This window comes from Fundulus heteroclitus, chromosome 14 (assembly GCF_011125445.2).
Source record: "Fundulus heteroclitus isolate FHET01 chromosome 14, MU-UCD_Fhet_4.1, whole genome shotgun sequence".
Taxonomy (NCBI): domain Eukaryota; kingdom Metazoa; phylum Chordata; class Actinopteri; order Cyprinodontiformes; family Fundulidae; genus Fundulus; species Fundulus heteroclitus.
Genome location: NC_046374.1, coordinates 31,437,787 through 31,457,150, shown reverse-complemented (window position 1 = coordinate 31,457,150; position 19,364 = coordinate 31,437,787). Strand labels below are relative to the sequence as shown.

At 41.1% G+C, this 19,364-nt stretch overlaps 1 protein-coding gene across 1 annotated transcript in view; it reads left to right on the top strand.

Annotated features, from left to right (window-relative positions):
- trpc5a (transient receptor potential cation channel, subfamily C, member 5a) overlaps positions 1 to 19,143 on the top strand; it is a 115,066-nt gene extending 95,923 nt beyond the window's left edge. The window contains exons 14-18 of the mRNA XM_012849563.3: positions 1,895 to 2,090; positions 3,370 to 3,579; positions 9,027 to 9,068; positions 15,678 to 15,767; positions 18,127 to 19,143. Of these exons, the coding sequence (XP_012705017.2) occupies positions 1,895 to 2,090; positions 3,370 to 3,579; positions 9,027 to 9,068; positions 15,678 to 15,767; positions 18,127 to 19,143 (1,555 nt within the window). The remainder of the gene's footprint in view (positions 1 to 1,894; positions 2,091 to 3,369; positions 3,580 to 9,026; positions 9,069 to 15,677; positions 15,768 to 18,126) is intronic.
- The last annotated feature ends 221 nt before the right edge of the window (positions 19,144 to 19,364 follow it).

The window sequence follows — 19,364 nt, the reverse complement described above, 5'->3', positions numbered from 1 at the left end:
ATATAAGGAGCTGCCACACTAAGTTAGCATTACAACATTTTGTAGTTGGCGTAATTCCATAAAACCATTTCCAAAACATCCTCTGGAGTTGGCCATCTGTCTTTACGGCGGTCACTTAAAGTTTACGGGTTTATTGCCTTTAATCGGCGGCCGTTGGTAGCTTGACATTTCGTCTCTCCCTCTAGCAAACAATTTGCGCTGACAACTCAGCCAGTTTTCCCTCCGGCTCGCTTCCCCGCGTCATCACACAGGAGCGTCTATCCGCTACCCGGTGCTCACCACGGCGGACATGGGTTTTACTGAGCGAGCCATCGCGCTGAATGTAATGTGGAAGGCCCAACGGTGGCGTCGGCGTCAGAAACTCATCCGGTTCGGCGGGTACCGCTACCTGTAGCTGCGTCTGGCTGACGGTCGCTTCTAGCGGTGCTTCCGTCTGTCCGGGGTCTCCCCCCTGGGACACGAACTACAGGCGTCCTTGGTCAGTAAATCCCTCATTGCTCAATAGAAATGTAGCTTAATTGCACTGAATTGTGTGAATATGTAACACATTAAGAACCATGTTCGGTGTGGACGTGAGCGATGTTTAAGCAATGTTTTAAAGGAGGCCAAGAATTCTGGGTAAACTGGGAATAATGGGTAAAAGAACATGAATAACGAGGGATAAAACAAGGACAAACTTTGATGGGTAAATGCAGACAAGGTGGACAAGCTCCTTGTGTGGTAAAAAACGCAATAACTTCACGAGGCGAGACTTTTAAACCACCAGACTCTGATCATGAGTTAAAGATTGTTTTAACAAATAAAATAAAAAATGGAATTTAAGATGTAAAAATACATCTCCCACTTGGGCACCTTTGCTCTGGGGGTCCCTTCGGGCATCAGGGGTTCTGGTTCCCCTGGTGTCTGCCTCAGTGCCCTGGTGGGTGGGTGTTTGGCTCCTCACAGCCACATTGGAGCATTTTTCTCATGGATAAAGCTTGCAAACACAAACACACTCTCACAAACACCTACAGCTGCTTGGATCCAGGTATTTAAGCCTCTGCCTTATTTCCTTTTGTATTTCTTTTTCTTCTACTTACCTACTCCTTTTTGATCCAGGGTGTAACGAGTACACACTGTATATATATATATATATATATATATATATATATATATATATATATATATATATATATATATATATATATATATATATATATATATATATATTTATATGATGCACCTCGTCCTACTTGACACCCTCTTCCTATGATTACTGATTCTGAGCCGATGTGACGTGAATTTCTCCAATGTGAGATCAATAAAGCTTATCTTATTTACAGACTCACTTCCATACAGAAAACCCCTATTATTATTATCTTCAGCCGTCACTTTATACATTTCATATTAAGTAATACTGTATGTTTAGTGATGGTATCAATGCATTGGTTGTTTGTAGCTGCAACACTTTATTGGTTGGTTTTGCTGTTCTCTTTATACCAGAAAACAAGAAACAGACTCAGGATGTTATATTCCTCTCTCCCTTTCCTCCCTTTTTTCACCTTTTCTCCCTTTAAAAAAAGATATAAAAATACTATTATCTTATTTCTGAGCATAAATGTTTAAATTCCAAAATAACTCCAACGTCCATTTCTTATAAAACTATACATGTTCTTCATGGTGTTATCGTTTGACCTGAGTGTGGATGAGTATGATGTATTGTCCATTCATTATTGTTTGTTTTAATAAACCTCTTGTGAGAAGGCGTCCTTAAGGGAGGAAAATAATCAGAGTAGAAGTCACAGGTCAGAGTTACGGACAATCGATCGTCCACGGTGTTAGTCATGCCTCCTGCTTTCTCCACAGCTCTTTGCGTTTATCTCACCGTAATTGTCCTCTTTCTGTTTACCTTCAGGTTGTTTGAGACCCTCCAGTCCCTCTTCTGGTCCATATTCGGGCTGCTCAACCTCTACGTCACCAACGTGAAAGCTCGCCACGAGTTCACGGAGTTCGTCGGGGCGACGATGTTCGGGACGTACAATGTCATCTCACTGGTGGTTCTGCTTAACATGCTCATCGCCATGATGAACAACTCCTACCAACTCATTGCTGTGAGTTTACGGCCTGAAAAAGTCAATTACAGATAATGACTGCAGCCTCGCTAATCAGGAAAATGTGATATTGCATGCTTGTGTTCCTGCTGTCAACAGTGGTCCAATAAATACATCTGGCCGACTAAATGAGGAGAAGCCTTACACTGAAGCTCCTCTGTGTTTGATTTGTTGAGCTTCATGGAGCTTCAGAAACCCATTTAAGAGATTGTTATTTATATTAAAATACAAACTTTCTCTCATCTCAATCTATGAAGCATGTCTATGAAATGGATCTTAGGTTATTTTCCACACATCTTTAAATATCGAATGGCTTTCTTATAATTTGTAAATGTTCAACTAGAAACGTTCAATTTCTGAAGAAATTGAAGAAGGCGCCCGCCTGGTGGTGCGCGTAACCGTCAAAGGCAAAGTTTCCGAGTTCCTTGGTTGTAGGCTTTTATCGCTTGGGGATTTTAAATCAAATCTTCTGAGTGAAAAGGATTTGTCTTCCTCAAAAAACAGCCGACAGGAGAAGGTCTGCATCAAAGCAGCATGGAAAACACGACTAAATACTTCAATGTAGCAAGAAAAAATGAAATATGTGAATAAAAATGTTAAAGGCTTCAATAAATAGTGAAATGTATTGATTTAAATTCAAAAATACGTATTTAAACCCAAAGGAAAATTAAATGTTGGGTAAAAATGTAAAATTCTGAAATTGCCACACCAGGTTTCAAACTCCAACCTCTTGATTTGCAGCCAAACACCTAACCCACTGTACCAAAGACCAGTGCCATGCACTGTTCTGAATTATGGAGAGGTCAACTGTGTTGAAGAAGTGGTTTTTGGTTGATTTTGTCACCAGGGTAACTGGAAATGGTGTCAAGTACAAAAAGCCCGCTTCACGGCATCGAGACGAACGTTTTGATGTATAGTATGTGGGGGTAGACCCTACAGTTCGGCCTGTATTAACGGTGATGGACCCTTATTAGGTGGATAGTATAAGGCTCCGCCATGTATTTTCAATGCATAGGCGGGCGCCTAATCAATGTAAATGTTTTTCAATCAATGGTCAAACCCAACTTTGCTGTATAATAGTAGCTATGTTCATTGGAAACCCAGGTGAAAAGTTTAACTCCATAACACCAGTCTAAGACCTTAATGTCACTGCTTTCAGTTGACGCGTCACTCATCTCATGTCTGAACAACATCTACGCACTGAAAACAACAACAACGATCAATCAAATTTCATTTAGAGATCCTCCACGTTTTAAGAGCCTTCGTCTCGCCTTTCTAGGACCACGCCGACATCGAGTGGAAGTTCGCCCGCACCAAGCTGTGGATGAGTTACTTTGACGAGGGCGGCACGCTGCCTCCGCCGTTCAACATCATCCCCAGCCCAAAGTCCTTCTGGTACCTGCTGATGTGGCTCCACAACAAGCTGTGCAGGAGAGGCCAGCCGCCCGGGGAGGTCTCGCACAAATGCGAAAACCTGCGAGAGTTCACGGTGAGTCTCGGCGACTTAAAGATTATCGGCACATTCAAACACTGTAGCTGCAGAGGTCTGAGGGGGAAGATAGGTGGATGTTTTTTTTTACCCACCACTGGTGTCCGTGGTTTATCAGATCAGAATGATTCATTTTGCTTCTTCTAGTTATTTTCATTTGCTTGTTTTAAACAACCTGGTTTGTTTGAAGATTTTTTTATTTTTTTTATTTTTGTTCTGATTTGAAAGCTTATGCCTATTGTGAAGCATGGCAGTGGTTTAGTGATGGTCTGGTCAAGATTGTGCGGAGGGCAATATGGATTCAATGGCGTATCAGAAAATGTTATGCTGTCACTGAGGAAGCTGAAGCTTGGGATCAACCATCAACCAAGGCTTGGATTCATCCTAGGGCCACAAACCGCAATCCTGGAAATAAAAAGCTTGTAATATTAGTTGGGTTGAGTTTTTTTCAAATGGCTGTTCATTGATTTGTCAATAATCAAAAATCTTTCGTGTCATTATGTTACCATAATGAAATTTAGGTGAGACACCGGCACAGAATTCACACAGATTCACACATAACACCCAGACCCCAGTCATAGTGTTTTCAAACTTTAAATTTTTTTTCAAGAACTAACAACACTCCCTGAGGAGCTAAAAGCATGCACATAATCCTCAGAATCTGATGAGATTTAAATGTTTGACTCAAAAACACAGATAGCAGCCAGTTTAAATGATGCTGTAAACTATTGTGTAATTACATGAACATATCAGACAAGCATTTCCAGAGAAATTGAAAGTGTGCAAATAGTCATCGGCAAAAATCAGAATCTTCAAGTTACTGAACTGTGCAGCTTGCATGGTTGTCCAAACAAACACTCTCTGAGAAATTAAAAGTCTGCAAATAGACATTAGCATGTTCGAGACCGTGTAAATGATTTGGATCAAGAACCTGTGGAACCAGCTGCATGTTCAACCGGTAACAGACTAAGAACTGGGCTTGTAGGTTATTTGATACTCAGCAGGGGTAGTTTTTAAGTCTATTATTACAAACAGCTGCTAGTTATATAATGTGCCAATTAAGCTAGTTTGTAGTTGAAGGTGAATAATCTGTGACACAACCATGTATGACAGTAAATAAAGAGTCAAAGATAAACCTTAAAAAACTGCTACTAATGATTACGAATTTCATACAATAATACACAACATGAATGACAATGAATGACTTTGTAGTCGTTACAGTGCTCTAAATTAGCACAGGAAACGAAAAATAGGACTTTTAAAGTTCGGCTATGTGCACAAGTGCAAACACTTATTCTGCAGCCTATATGTGCAGTCATTAATAGCTTTTACTTCAAAAGATTACAAGAAAGTCTAACTACTGAGAAGAAGAGGAGGTTTAAAATATTTGCACTGTACTTCATCATCCACAGTATTGCTACTTTAATAAAGGACATGTGTAAAGACTAAAATATTTTTTTTCTCCATGAGATAATAAAAAATAAACCCTTTTTCTTGCGGAGGTGTGTCTGGTTCTTTCGGCAGCTGACTTCATTTACACACCTATGAATTATGAGCTACCGCTGAGGTCATTATAAAAGCTTGTGTCTGATCGAAGGAGGTCACATCTCCAAACAAGAAACTCAGAATCATAAATCATGCTGTATCCAGCGCCTTGAATCAGGCACAACAGTTATTTAATGAGAAAAGTTGAGCCCAAGAAAATATTAGAAAGCAACACAAAAGGCCAGATGATGATAGACTCGCCACTTTGTATTACGTTGTTCTTTCACCCCAGAGGAAAACTGCAGGACAAATAAGTGGAAGCCTGCACGGATTAGAGTGCAATGCTCCAAAGCTCAGCCAAATCAGGAAAATGTTTTGTGGAAAAATGATCAAAATAGATAAAAAACAAGAGTTTGCATCTTTTAAAAGCTAAGGTCAGTGAATTTAAACAAACAATTGAAAAGAGAAGGTTATTCCTTTATTAACTCTAATCTTTAAAAAAACAACATTTATGCTTTGCACAGTAGCTTGATTGTTTAGGCTCTGATTTCCCACACTACACTGCTATTGTGGCTCTTTTTTATTTTAATTGCAGTGACTGAGATGATTTATTTGTTTGCAAACAGATTATTAGGATTTACACTGGCAGCAAATCAGAAGGAAACTAATCGTGGTTAGCCGACTAGCCCAGATAAATTGCTACAGCGAGCTCGGGAAAATAGTGAATTCTAAACAAAAGGGAGAGACAGATGGAGTTTACTGATTAACAATAAATTTATTAGAACTTGCTATCATTAACATCCTGAGTTGCCTCAAGGCAGAAGTGGCTGGTTAGATTGCGCTGACCAAAGTATCATCAATCACTGTGAAGCTCAGCCACCATTTGAGTGGAAATAAAAGGTTGTTAGTTAATTAGATAATGGTGATCTCCTTTTGGGGGTTAACAATGCAGCTAAATATGTTTATGTATCTATAAGTCAAGGGAATTTACCCTTTAACTTTATTTTCCGGTAGTGATTTTTATAATTATATCCTTAAGGGCAAGACATAGCTTTTATATAAGGCCCCTAATTTCCCTTATGCTGCTGCTAAGCACAGCAAAGTTAGCTATGGTGCATATACCAAGCACAAAGGTATCCTTCAAAGTCCTGCAATGCTGTTTTGTCTTTGCAGTCTTTGAGTCAGACTCATGTTAACTTTATATCATATCTCTGGCTAATAATAGCTGTTAGCATGGATAGCCTTAAGCCTTTAGCTTTATTGTGGGTAGGGGTTAGTTTGACAGTGGATAGCTGTTAGCTTGATTATAGATCACTCTTAGATTGCCAAGTAGAAGCTGGTATCTTGAGTCTAGGTAGCAATTAACTTGACTATTAATAGCTCTTGGACATATAGTAGCTGTTAGTTTAACTCTAAGATGTTAGCTTGACTATGGATCATTCTTAAATTGACGTAGTAGCTGTTATCCTGACTTTAGGTAGCTGTTAGCTTAACTACAGACCGTTTTTAGATTGACAGTTAGCTTGTAAATGTGTAGCTCTTTGATTAACATAGCTGTTAAACTAGAATGTAAGTTAAGTAGCTGTTGGCTTAGACTCAGTCACTCTTAGGCTACGTTCACACTGCAGCCTGAAGTGACCCAATTCCGATTTATTTTGCCCATATGCGACCTGTATCTGATCTTTTTATGACAGTCTGAACAACACAGATCGGATTTTTTCAAATGCGACCCAGGCCACTTGGATATGTGGTCCTGAATCTGATACGTATCTGATCTTTTCAAATGCGACCTGTGTCTGTACGGCCGGGTCGCATTTATCTGACCTGTACGTCACCGATACTCGACAAACCTCACTATTCTGCGTCCTGCTATGCAGAAGCGGGAAGAAAGACGACACCCATAGCGGACAACAATGAGAAGAGCAGTCAATGGACAGAAAGCTCCATTTAGAAAAGAAATTGATGACTGCAAAATGCGCGCCAGCATTATAATCCATGTTTACTTCCGCAAACTGAGGACGCTTGCTACGTGTGACGTCATCGCGTCCTCGAGTGCGCATGCGGGACACTTAGTTTGAACGCGTTCTGTTCACACAGGAGATCACATACAAGTCGCATATATTTGGAAATGTGAACGGACACGCAAAAAAATCCGATTTCACAAAAAAATTGGAATTGAGCATTAAGACCTGCAGTGTGAACGTAGCCTTAGACTGATATGTTGCAACTGTTAGCTTGAGAGTAGGTTAGGACGACTTGTCCCCGGCAAAAACTTGACTATAGATTGCTCTTTGATTGACATGTAGTAGCTGTTAGCTTGGCCCTTAATAGATTTTGGTATGACTCTGAGTAGCGGTTTGCGTGTCTTTGAGAAGATGTTGTCATATGTTTGAGAAAATGCTAGCTTGAATTAAAACAGCGGTTAGCTTAATTCCCAATAAATGTTAGCTTCACTCCAAGCAGTTAGCTTGACTCCTGCATTCATTTTTCGTTGATTCTCCAAACTGAACTCTCTCTGACATATATCTGCTGCAGGTGAGGGACTGGCAAACTATCCCACCAGGTTGTTCAGAGTGAGACATTTAAAAGCCGTCATGTGACATAATTACTATCCCACCGCACATGACAGACATCAGCTGTGTGTCCGGAAGTCCAGAAGGAACATGGACGGATAAACATGTACTGACAAAACACATGTAACAGTCCAGTCACTTGGAGAGACACCGAGAGCCATCAGCACAGACAGATAAGGCTTTTTCACACCATCACACTCGCATTGACTGCAGCTGGCGTGTTCACCTCAACTGAAGTCAGATGAGTTATATAAGCCAGCCAGCCCACGTAGGTTCACAGAGGCGCACAGCTCTGCAGAGATCTGATCGCAGGAGGGAGTTTGTGTTTATGTGCATGATCAGAGAGTAAGCAGAAGAACAGCAAGAGACGCTGAAAGCAAAGATCCTTCTGTACGGGAAGACATTATTAAGAGAAGGATGTGGGGAGGATGACTGTGTTAGTATTTTGTTATCAGACAGAAGGAGGAAGAGGGGAGAGATAAGTGTGACACACTGAATATTAAACTGAATAGGAGTTACATTTAACATTTGTAACCTAACGCGACATGAAATATGGAGAAAATGAATTTCTATTAAGAATGAGTAGTTCTGGATTACAATTATTGACTTCAAACCTCTGAGGAAGTTGTTTGTAGATTATTCAAATTTTTTTTTATCACCTAAAAATCACCCGTACTTTTCACATCAGTGACTTAATATAGAATATAAATATGGTCTCTCTAGAGAGACTAACTAGTGTTGTATAATCAATTACATGAAGACATAAACTGAGGTGTTCTTCTCAGGTTTGATACCGTGTCACTATATAAAACACAAACCACGGGGTTGTGTTTTATATATTGTGTTTTTGTATTATCCAGGTCCAGCATTGGGGTTTTGTTTTCTTCTAATCCAACCGGATCCCTCATTTGAAGTGATAAAAAGGATGCACTAGAGATCCCAGATGAGACCATTTCTGCAGCCATTTTATGCAGAGGGTTTACATTTGCCGTACAAAATGATTTCATCAATGTTTAATGTTTGAGAAATGATTGGCCGAAGTCCATTACTCAGCACCTTTTATAACACGGTCGCTCCTGGCAGCAGAAGTGCGGTTCTTTTCAGCCAACAGCAATCTGTCACCCCTTCGCTTTGTTTTAGCTTGGTGCTGTAGGAGAGGGACGTGAATGCGTTTAATTTTGCAGTAACCTCTGTGTGAAATATCGACCTTCCTGCGATGAAATATGGGAACAGAGGAGACGGAGAGAGCAACGAAACAGGGCTGTGGAATAATAGCCGAGAGAGACGTAAACCGAAAACAGAAACAGGAATAGATGTGATGATAAATGTTAATGCACCCTGTTATTGTTGCTATATCATAACCAGTTCCTTTCTTTCATTTGTTCACAGGAGCGTCATGCTGACAGTCTGATACAGAACCAGCATTACCAGGTTGGTACATGCACTTCGATGTCAAACTCCTAACGTGCTCCTCGGCTTACAGCCTCGTTCGCATGCTAACAGAGGTTTAATTTTAAAACATTCATCATCTGTTTGTTTCAGACAGTTACAAACAAACCTTTTACCATCCCGTTAATTTGTCGTCATTGCAACAGGCAAAGGAAAAAAAAACGTGCAGAATTTGTCCAAACATGACTGATGCACTTCATAATTATTAGTGTATCGTTATAAAGTATACCATTGTTTACTAATTGATTTATTTTATTTATTTATAGAAAAAAATACACCTAAATTAACATAAATGAACAGTTAGTGCTTTGTTTTATTAATAAAGTCTCTTCATTTAACCAATAATAACACGTTTTATCAGCAGTTCCTGATGGGTTAATAGTGAAAATGTTAAGAAACTACACTCCATTTGTCCATCCGTCTCACATCTATCTATTGATTCACCCTTCAGTCCTTATCGCTGCTTTCACTAAGCGATTGTTGCACAGCCAAACACAAACTGTATTAAATGCACTGCAAAAACTGAACTAAAGTGGGTAAAAATGAGAGTTTTGCAATTAAAATAAGAACAATTCATCTCCATGTTATTTCAAGTGCAAGATATCCAATTATCTTATTTTAGGGCTAAAATACTCATTCCACTGGCAAATAGTCTTATGTAGCTGCTCAAATCAAGGAAAAATACACATTTGACTTACCTTTAGTTCCCTTTTTGCAGTGTGTATGTGGTGATGAATGAAAAAAAGCAATGTAAGTCAATTAAGCTTTAGTTGGCAACTGCTCGGAAGTTGATATTTTTAAATTTCCAACCCACAAACCTTAAGGTCATAGATCCCTTCTTCCACAGGAAAATTAGTGAGTAGCCTTAATTAACTATTGTTAGCCACTCTGCTAATTTGCATGTTATTAAATGAGCCTCACACACAGTACTGTACAACCTCTGCTACTAAAACCGTCGTGTCGTGACTTCAGAGGCAGTTGAAGCTCAGTATCCACGTGCATTCCCACCGCTTCTCTTTTTGATCATAAAAAAGAAATGAATTCCTAAATTTCAGAATCAGCTTGACCAAATCAATGCCTGCATGCATTACATATAAATATGTAAACGGCATGTTTTTGCAATAGGAGTTAAAAAAAAGGAGGTGATGATGTTGTGATTGTTCAAATATGCTTATTTTGTTTCACAGCAGTGTAGCTGGCTGCTCAGGTTCTATGTTTTTGCAAATGGCGCTCTGTGGCATCGACCAGAAAGGTAAAAAGTTTGGGTCCCGGATATCTGCATATGCAGACATGTTAGTTGCCCTGTTCCTGACCCTTGACCTGCACAAGTTCTGGACAGACCCAATTGTTGTAGTCTGGTTTGTGGACGAGCCACTTCTTGAGCTGCTGCAGGAAGTTCAGCCTTGGCTGGGCCTTGTTCTGAACCAGAGGTCTTTAACTCCAGTCCTCGAGGATCGGTGTCCTGCAATTGTTATACATGTCCCAAATACAAATAATCAGGTAATGAACAGGACTTTGGAAAACTTGAGGAGCTAATTCAGCCATTCGATCCAGGTGTGTTAGACTGCAGTGTTCCTCCTCGTCAGCGGTGCTGTTGAGGATGGTGCCAGGAGGCAGTGTGGAGCGAGTTCTCCGTCAGTCCAACCACCATAATCTCCCCGGTACCAGTGGACCAGTCCGACCCACTTCCTCTCCATATGCTAACTCGTCACTGTCCTGGATCAGACCAATTAAATTAGTGTCATCTGCACACTAAAGGAGCTTCGCAAATGGGTCCGCTGAAGTGCAGACATTTGTGTACAAGGTGAAAGAGGAGTGGTGGGAGGAAACACCTCTGGGGGGCAGCAGTGCTGATGGTTCTTAAGCAGTCAGTCGGGAACCTGGTGATCCGCGGCTGTCGAGGTGGTGCAGGATGAAATGTAGTCCCAGGTTAGCTGCATCATCTGCCGACCTGTTTGCTCTAGCAGGGTTCCTGCGGTGTCCCTTAGATTATTAAACACCAGTCACGCCAAGCACTTTATCACCACAAACGTCAAAGTGACGGGTATGCAGTCATTCGCCCCTGTGGCGGTGCATTTCTTGGGAAGCGGGATGATGGCGGAGCGTTTGAAGCGGCAGGGAACCTCACACGGCTCCTGGGACTTGCTGAAGATCAGAGTGGAGGTTGGTGCCAGCTGGTCAGCGCTGGCTTTCAGACAGAACGGGAACAACATCAGGTTCTGCAGCTTTCCTCATCTTCTGACGCTGAAAGAGTCAGAAGACGCGTATTTACTGAAAAACAGTCAAATAGCTCGGTCTTTCAGGTTAGTAAGGGTGCAAAATAGTTGTCAAAGACAATCTGTCCCAATTAAAAAGGTGTATCAGTAAATATTATTGTGTAGCTGAAGATGAAGGTAAAAAAAAAAGGAAGATTGAACGATAATTAATAATCCTGGAAGGATTGTTCATCACAGTGCATTCATTGTTTTAATACTATGTCAGACACTGCCTGGTTGCTCATTTTTCTTTTCCCCTGCAGCTTTGAGTTGAGCTTGTTCAGCGTGAACCAGACAGGCACAGAACCAAAGCTCCAACAAGTCGTTTTCCATCCCTAAGCGTTACGCTGTCTATTGATGCCGACACATGAGGAGAAATAAAAAAGTCCACCGTCTTACCAACGTTGGCAGACTCTAGGAGCGATTTGATTCCCTCTGACGTCGCCGTCAGCTTTGTTTTCAGGAGCGCTGCAGCTGAACCTGAAAGGATAATTGTAGTCTGATTTTAGTCACCGCGGCTTCCTTCACTTCTCGTTCTCTTTCTCAGCTGTGGACAAAACTCGATTTTTTTCCCCCTTCTTTTGTTAATAAACCAATTTTAAAGGACAGTAATTGTTTTTTTCCAGGATCTAAGTGAAAGTAAACACAATTAGTTAACAGGATCAGGCATCTCAAACTGACGCAATCAGATTTTGTTTGGAGGAGAAAGAGAAGCCCGGTGCTAAATGAATTACTCCGCAGGTGACGGCATGCTGTGTTTGCACTTAAAGACAAAGCAGTGTGGCTTGGTCAGCTGCTGACAAAACAAAAAAAGTGACACTTTAGTTTTATTATATCTTTCCCAAGGGTCGGTTATACTTTCATGCCCCAAACCCTGAGTTACGTCCTTCTGAATTATTATTCACCGCTGCTCTTTTTAGGCAGATATGTTCTGCCTGTATTCAACAAATGGTAACAAAGAGTTTATAGAGTAGGTGCATTCCTAATACAACTCCAACAACAATAAGTATGAATGGGAGCGTTTCACATTTGAACCAATACAGTGTCGATACCCAGTACCTGATTATCGGTACCAGTACTTAACAATACTTATTTTTGGTACGTTTGTGTGTTTATGTAGTAATAAATGTTAGTTTATTAATACAATCTCTACATTTTTCAATTTAATGTATTTGTTTTTCAAAATCTAAACTTGTTTGGACCTACAAATGAACCAGATTAAATAAATTATGAATTTTAAAGTCATCGCCTGAATCCACACCACCTGAAACTGGTATTTATACCAAGATAAAAGTTATCAGAGGCACAGAGTGGTTTGGGATTGAAGCTGTGTGTGAATGAAATTCAGGGAATTGTTTTAGTGCAACAGTTTCAGAGAAGGAAAAAAAAAAATATTAAAAACATATTTTATCCCGGTTTGTAAATCAGGACAGGAAACATTTGCAATGAGGGAACGGAGCGGCTCTCCTCTCTGCTCTCTTTGCTCTGACTGCAGGCGGGTTTCAGGACGAGGCAGCAGCTGCAGCAGCTGTCTGTATGTCTGGGAAACGGCGCTTGGAGTAACGTGTAGAAGTGCCCAAGACAATATCTCCAGAACGATTGCTTCAATTATTACTTTCACTGGAACTCACCAAAAACAGAAGAAAGTCGCTAGATTTAAAAAAAAAAAAAGCTGGATGGGTCTGAAAAGTTCATCACTTGTGTGTGCAATGCTGTGTTCGTGTACGCCATGGAAAATCACCCACCATTCCACTCCCTCAGCATTACAGTGATGCCTTCAGGTACCGAAAAATGGTACCGCTTGATTTTACGTGAATCAGTGCCCGGTAGTACCGACGGGATTCGGTCAGTACCTATAAAAGTACCAAATTAGGTACCCATCCCTACTTATAAGTGTTACTTTTAAAGCGTTTAAAAAGTCTATGTAACATTTTGCATTAATTATTCCCCTTTAATCTTATTAAACTAACATCATGTTAGGTGCTGTCTTGCTAATCTGGCTGCAAACTGACCACAGAGCAGGTCTGCCGTGAGACGGCGTTCACAATGAAACAGACGGTGTAAACCAGGTGTTACCGACATAACTACCATAATAGTTGAACACCATTTCTGGCTCTAGATGTCCTTAATTAGTCAGGATTAGAACATTAAAACAAGATAATGTTTTGATTCTGCGCACAAATCCAGTGGGGGTTTTTTTGTGCCATTAACTGTGCCATTCAAAATGCAGTTTTTGAATACGCTGCCATAGAAATGAGAATTGTAATTATTTGGTTTGTTTTTATTCCCTAAATAAAGTATAAAACGGCCAGTATAAACCCATTTTCCCCTGGATGATGATATTTTTTAAGCCAAAAAAATAAATAAAACCGATGTGGAGAATTTGTCTTTCTGCGCATTTTTGACCCTTCTGCTGGCAGAAGAAGCTAAAAAAAATTATACTTGCTGTTTATTATCAATTATGTACATGGGGAGCAAATAATTGCCCTTCCCTGCACTGGAACAGCATTAAGCTCATTCAGCTTTAAAATTTTATTATTTTTTCTCGCTCATTCGCAAACAACAACGTTCTTGTGTAAAACTCCACCATTTTGAAACACCTTTTCAGCGATATCAAAAGTTGCAGCAGCGTGAGATTATTGATCCGCTTTAATGTTTAATCAGCTCAGAGTGAGCCGTCTCCACAGAGCGGAGCTCCTCTGTTGGTAAAGGAACGCTGTGAGTTATTTCTGGCAGCCCAATTTGCTGCTTCTAAGTCCAGTTTTAGGTGGATTATTTTTTTTTTTTGTGCAACAAATCTTCTGAGGCAGGAGCGTCTATAATGAGGTGCCAGTACTTTGTATTTGGCACCGCTGATTGTTCCTCTGATGTCCACCCATGCTTTTAAAAGGCTCGTTGTGGGAATGTGTGCTGCACGTTAGCAGAGTGTGCGGTGTGCTTTTTGGCAGAGGTGCTGAGTGACAGCATGCCAGACCGTCCTGCTTGGCGCTCGCAAGTGTTGACTGTGGGCCGGTGCCTGTGTGTTAGTGTGTGTATCAGGTTTTTGAATTACCACCCACTCAGCAACGAATGCCTGCAAATCTTTTTTTTTTTTTTTTTCTCTCTCCTCTGGACGTTAAATCAATGGGACTGACCCACATCACTGGCTGATTGGTTAATGAGACAAGAACAGTTAAAGGACCGAGCTGCTCTTTGGTGTGGATGGCATTTTAAAACTAAGAAATTGTATGTGTCTTTTTTTTTTTTTTAGAACTGAGCCAGCAATAGGCTCTGTTTGCACTGATTTGTTATTTGCTGGTGAAGATTCTCAGTCATCTAGATAGATAGATAGATAGATAGATAGATAGATAGATAGATAGATAGATAGATAGATAGATATCTTTATTGTCATTGTGTATGCACAAAGTGCGTACAGAACGAAATTTCATTTGCATACAGCTTGAAAAAAAAAATCACTCTAGAAATCACTCTTAAAAATCATAGTAGATTGCACTATTTTTCAGGATAAAGATGCAGCATCGATGTATGTAAACAATTGAAATGAAAAACAATGTAACAATGTAAACAATGCATGGGAAATAGACAGGTCATGATCATTTCAAAAAAAGTAAAAAAAAACAAAAAACAATTGGACTATTTTCCGAAGTTCAAATGTCTGCATGTTATCTAAGCCATAACAAGGTTTTTGTTTGGCAATAATATCACACTTCTCCAGACATTTGAATTAAGAAAGCTTTCTGCATGGGAAGCGAAACGTCTTTAAACGTCTTTTTTTGGAATGATTTGTTATTTGAATTCATAAAATATGTAACATTTAACATAGAATACTAAGATACTTTAAACCACAATCTATCCATTTTCATTAGTTGTTCTTGCATGAATGGATGCATGGAACTAAACTTCTCTATAATTTGGTGAAGCCCATGTTTTAGGTCCAATCTTAAGTAGCATTGAAAGCTTTATAGTGCTCTAGAAAGGTACCATGTTGTACATTAAAGGTAAGTTGTATTGGTAGTAAATGGACCAGAACGACAATATTATCTAAATTATTCACACACAGACTGATGTTTTCAAGGCTTTATTTCTGGAAATTGTAACAATTTTCCTCTTTCAGCCAATGAAAACGCGACATTTAAGATAAGAATATTGCCAATTTTAAAAAAGGTTCCACAGTGTACCGTTTATTACAAAACTGTGTGGGGACACATTTAAAACATGCCAGAATGTCTGAGGTGTGGGATGTGGATGTGTGTTTGGTACCGTCGTGTTTTAAAGGCGTACAAAAACAAAAAGACGTGCTCCTAACGATGGTAACCACTGCAACTTTCACCAACAGGAAGTGATTCGAAATCTAGTGAAGAGGTACGTGGCCGCCATGATACGGAGCGCCAAAACAGACGAAGGGCTGACGGAGGAAAACTTTAAGGTGAGTTATGGAGAAGCAGCAAGAACTCTCAAACTCTGTAAACAACTGTGATAAACTGAATCTTGTTCGTGTGCTGTGTGCCGGCACGCTGCAGAGCTCGAGCTGCACCAGCGTCTGGTTATGTCAGCTTTTCAATAAACGCTGCAGGTTTTATTGACACCAGAGGCAGCGCTGCCTTTCATTGAACACAAAAAAAAAATGAGCAAAAGACTTTTTATGACAACCAGATGTCCACTTCCTCTGACATTATTCCTGTCGTGCTGTTCAGACTCTTCTGTGATGAGACCTCTTCAGTCTTTTCCCACTTTTTCTGAGCCATGAATTATTTGGAGTGTTTCTACCACCTCAGTAGATTTCCCATGATGCCTTTGGAAGCCGGCCCTGAGCTGCTTTGAAGTAGGATGTTCCTCTGGGCTTTTCAAAGCAAAATCAACATCAGGTGCACGCTCAACTGAATCACTTTTCCCTCCTGAAGTCTGTTTACCTTACATGTTTGAGCATGAACATTTGTGTTGGTCCAAAACAGGCAGAGGCCGAAAGAGTCTGTGTGCTGGACTATTGTGTACATAGCATGTTCTATGTGGAGTAAAACAATATTCGGCATTTGGAATCCATAGGCTGAAGTAAAACTCTGCGCTTAACTGAATGAATCACCTGAAACAGCATCAAGCTGAACGTAAAGATACTGGAGAAAAATCAGCTGACATCTAAACAGCCCAAACTCCGTACATTATGTAAAATTCAAGTTGGAGGAATCTCCGCTGATGAGATGGGATCTTCATCAGCATCTGTTAATGATGCATTCAGGTACAGCTAGGAATTTAGCTTGTGTAAATACCTAAACAACTGTAAAGTGATTTAAACATCTCTTACTCTCAAATATGGGATCAGGCAGGATGCAGTTATTGAAAAATAATTCAGGCTTTTTTAATACCACAAGAAGCTGCAAAGCAGGGAACCAAAAAGAGATGCAAAAAAATCCATACTGAAAATTTTATGTGGTACGCAATAGTTTGCAAAGAATAACTTCATGGAAATCTGGTAGATGCTTTAAGAAAGCAGGGGAAGTTGAAGATAAATCACAAAGGCTTGTAGAAAACAAAATAATAAATGGTTAAACACAGTACCTAAAAACTGCTAAACTAATTGCAAAAATGTTAAGATCCATATCTCAGGCACTAAAGGCCTTGGTTAGCATTATAAATGAAATTTCATGACAGGCCAAGCAGAAGTTTTTAGAAAAAAACTGAACAGATCTGAGTTGATTGCCAAGAGAAAGTCTTCACTCAGTTAAAATAATTTGTGTGCTTGACTTAGGTTTGCAAAGTTGCATTTGAATCAACCACAAGACGTCTCTAACAATGTCCTGTGAACAAGATATATGATCCACAAAGGATGTTTGGCCTTAAGTGTAGTCCCATATTTTGAGAAAACGAGCTCAGATTACCAGCAAACATGCTGCTTAGCAAATCCAGTGGTGAAGAAGGGATTTGGGCTTGTTTTGCAGTCACCAGGACCCTGTGCTCCTATCAGTCATACACTCTTCTGTATACCAAAGTTCTGCAGAGTCAAATGTCGGGCTGTCATCAGAGGGCACAAACTGGGTCATCAATGGGGCAATGATCCCAAACACTGCAGCTAATCTACGATAGAATCAACCGGTAGCAATGATCAAGTCAAAGTCCAGATGTCAACCTGACACAAATGCTGTGGCGGAAACTTGAAGAGCTATGAACAAAAACAGTGTGGTGAAATTCCTCCACGATGGCGTGAAAGAATTAGATACCCAAACCAATATCTGAAAGGTCTACTTGGGGTAAAGGACTCTGTGTTTTTCATTAACAAGTTAATGAACTTCAATAACTCATTGGAAACACTGAGGTGTTTACATGCAGCTTTTGCATCTTGGCTTATTTTTTATTAAATAATAAATTGTCTGTTTTTTGTACACTTGAGTTTAGCGGTTCTAGTCGCCAAATAAAGCCATTTACTTCAGTGGAGTGAGTCTTTTGCCCTGAATGATCTCACTCTCTTTCCTGGCACTTTTAATAGTTATCCTCTCTTCTCTTTACATCTGTTGTTGCTGTGCTCCATTCATCCTGCAAAGCCCTTACCTTCCTCTTCACCCTGTGCCTCTACATACTGATGCCTTACCTCCCTTCACTCAGGCTATCATCAGCTCTATCTCTAACACTTAGCCTACTCACCTTCTTCTTCCTACCTCTGGTGTTCCTTTCATGTTGACTAAATCGTTTAAGGCTTGAAAATCAACCGTGGTTCATCTGTACTGGCTCCAACTGAGACATAGTGGTAAACAATGTTCTGATAAACCGATTTGCGGTTCTCTGTCTCTGTGCAGGAATTGAAGCAGGATATCTCCAGTTTCCGCTACGAAGTATTGGATCTACTCGGCAACCGGCGTCCTCCCCGGCGACACTACTCCTCGTCCAGCGAGACAGCAAAAGATGATGGCGCCATGGCATCAGAGGATGATAGTGAATCAGGTGATGGCAATGGAGGAGGAGTCGGGGTCCAGAAGTCAAAGACCGTCACCTTCTCTAACCCAGTGGAGGACGACCGAAAGCCGGCGCCGACGCTCGGGGTGTCTGCGCTCGTGCGCTCCATATCGGGAATGACACGGGCGGACAAAGCAGAGGAGGGGACACTGGAGGACAGAGTGGGATGGGGAGAAGAGGAGGAGGAAGAGGAAGGGAAACCAAAGAGCAATGGGCTAAAGACGACAGTAATGCCTCCGACCCCCACCAATGTCCTCGCTTCGCCATCTTCATCATTTTCCTCAACGTTAACATCGTCACTCGGTCGCACAAGGAGCCGCCTGCAGCGCCTCTCAGGGTCAAGCGCAAAGACAGACTCTTTCAAACGCCTCTCGTACCTGTTTTCCCGCTCCAAACGCAAAGCCCCGCCCACGCCGCTCCCTCTCCAGTCTCCGCCCTCGTACACCATTTCTGACGGGCTGCTCCGCCCCTTGGGGAGCCACAGTCACTCCGACTTCGGACTCAGCGACGTCACCAGAAGCGACACTCACCTGAACAAAGTGGGTCGCTCAGTGGAAACTCCGTCGTTCTCACCGCTGAGAACGAATGGGCGGGACTCACTCCTGACGCTCCCCCTCCCGCCCCCGTGCCCCTGCCAATCCCTGCACTGTGCTTCCAACATGTCTGAGTCCAGTTCGCGACTCCTGGACTCTAGCGAGGACGTTTTCCAGAGTGAAGGCTTAGAAGGGGCAAGCGAAGGTGGCGTTGACGGCGGAGGAGGAGGGGGCATGATGATGATGGGAGGGTGGGTGGGACCATGCGACGATGTCTTAGAGGACAGCTGCGATGTCATAGAGGACTCTGTTACCACGCAGCTATAGGAAAAAGCTGACACTGTTTTTCTTTGGCTGTTTGCTGGATACATACAAAGATGGCATGATACAGAGAGAGAGGAGGATGGACCCAATGGAGTTTTTGGATTTCTGCATGATCACTTCTGGATTTATCAGCGCTTTAACTTTCCCAGCTGTGACGGGAGGAAGGATCCAATGTGGCAGATGTTTGTGGATACAGTTTGACACTTTTGGGGATTTTTCACGCG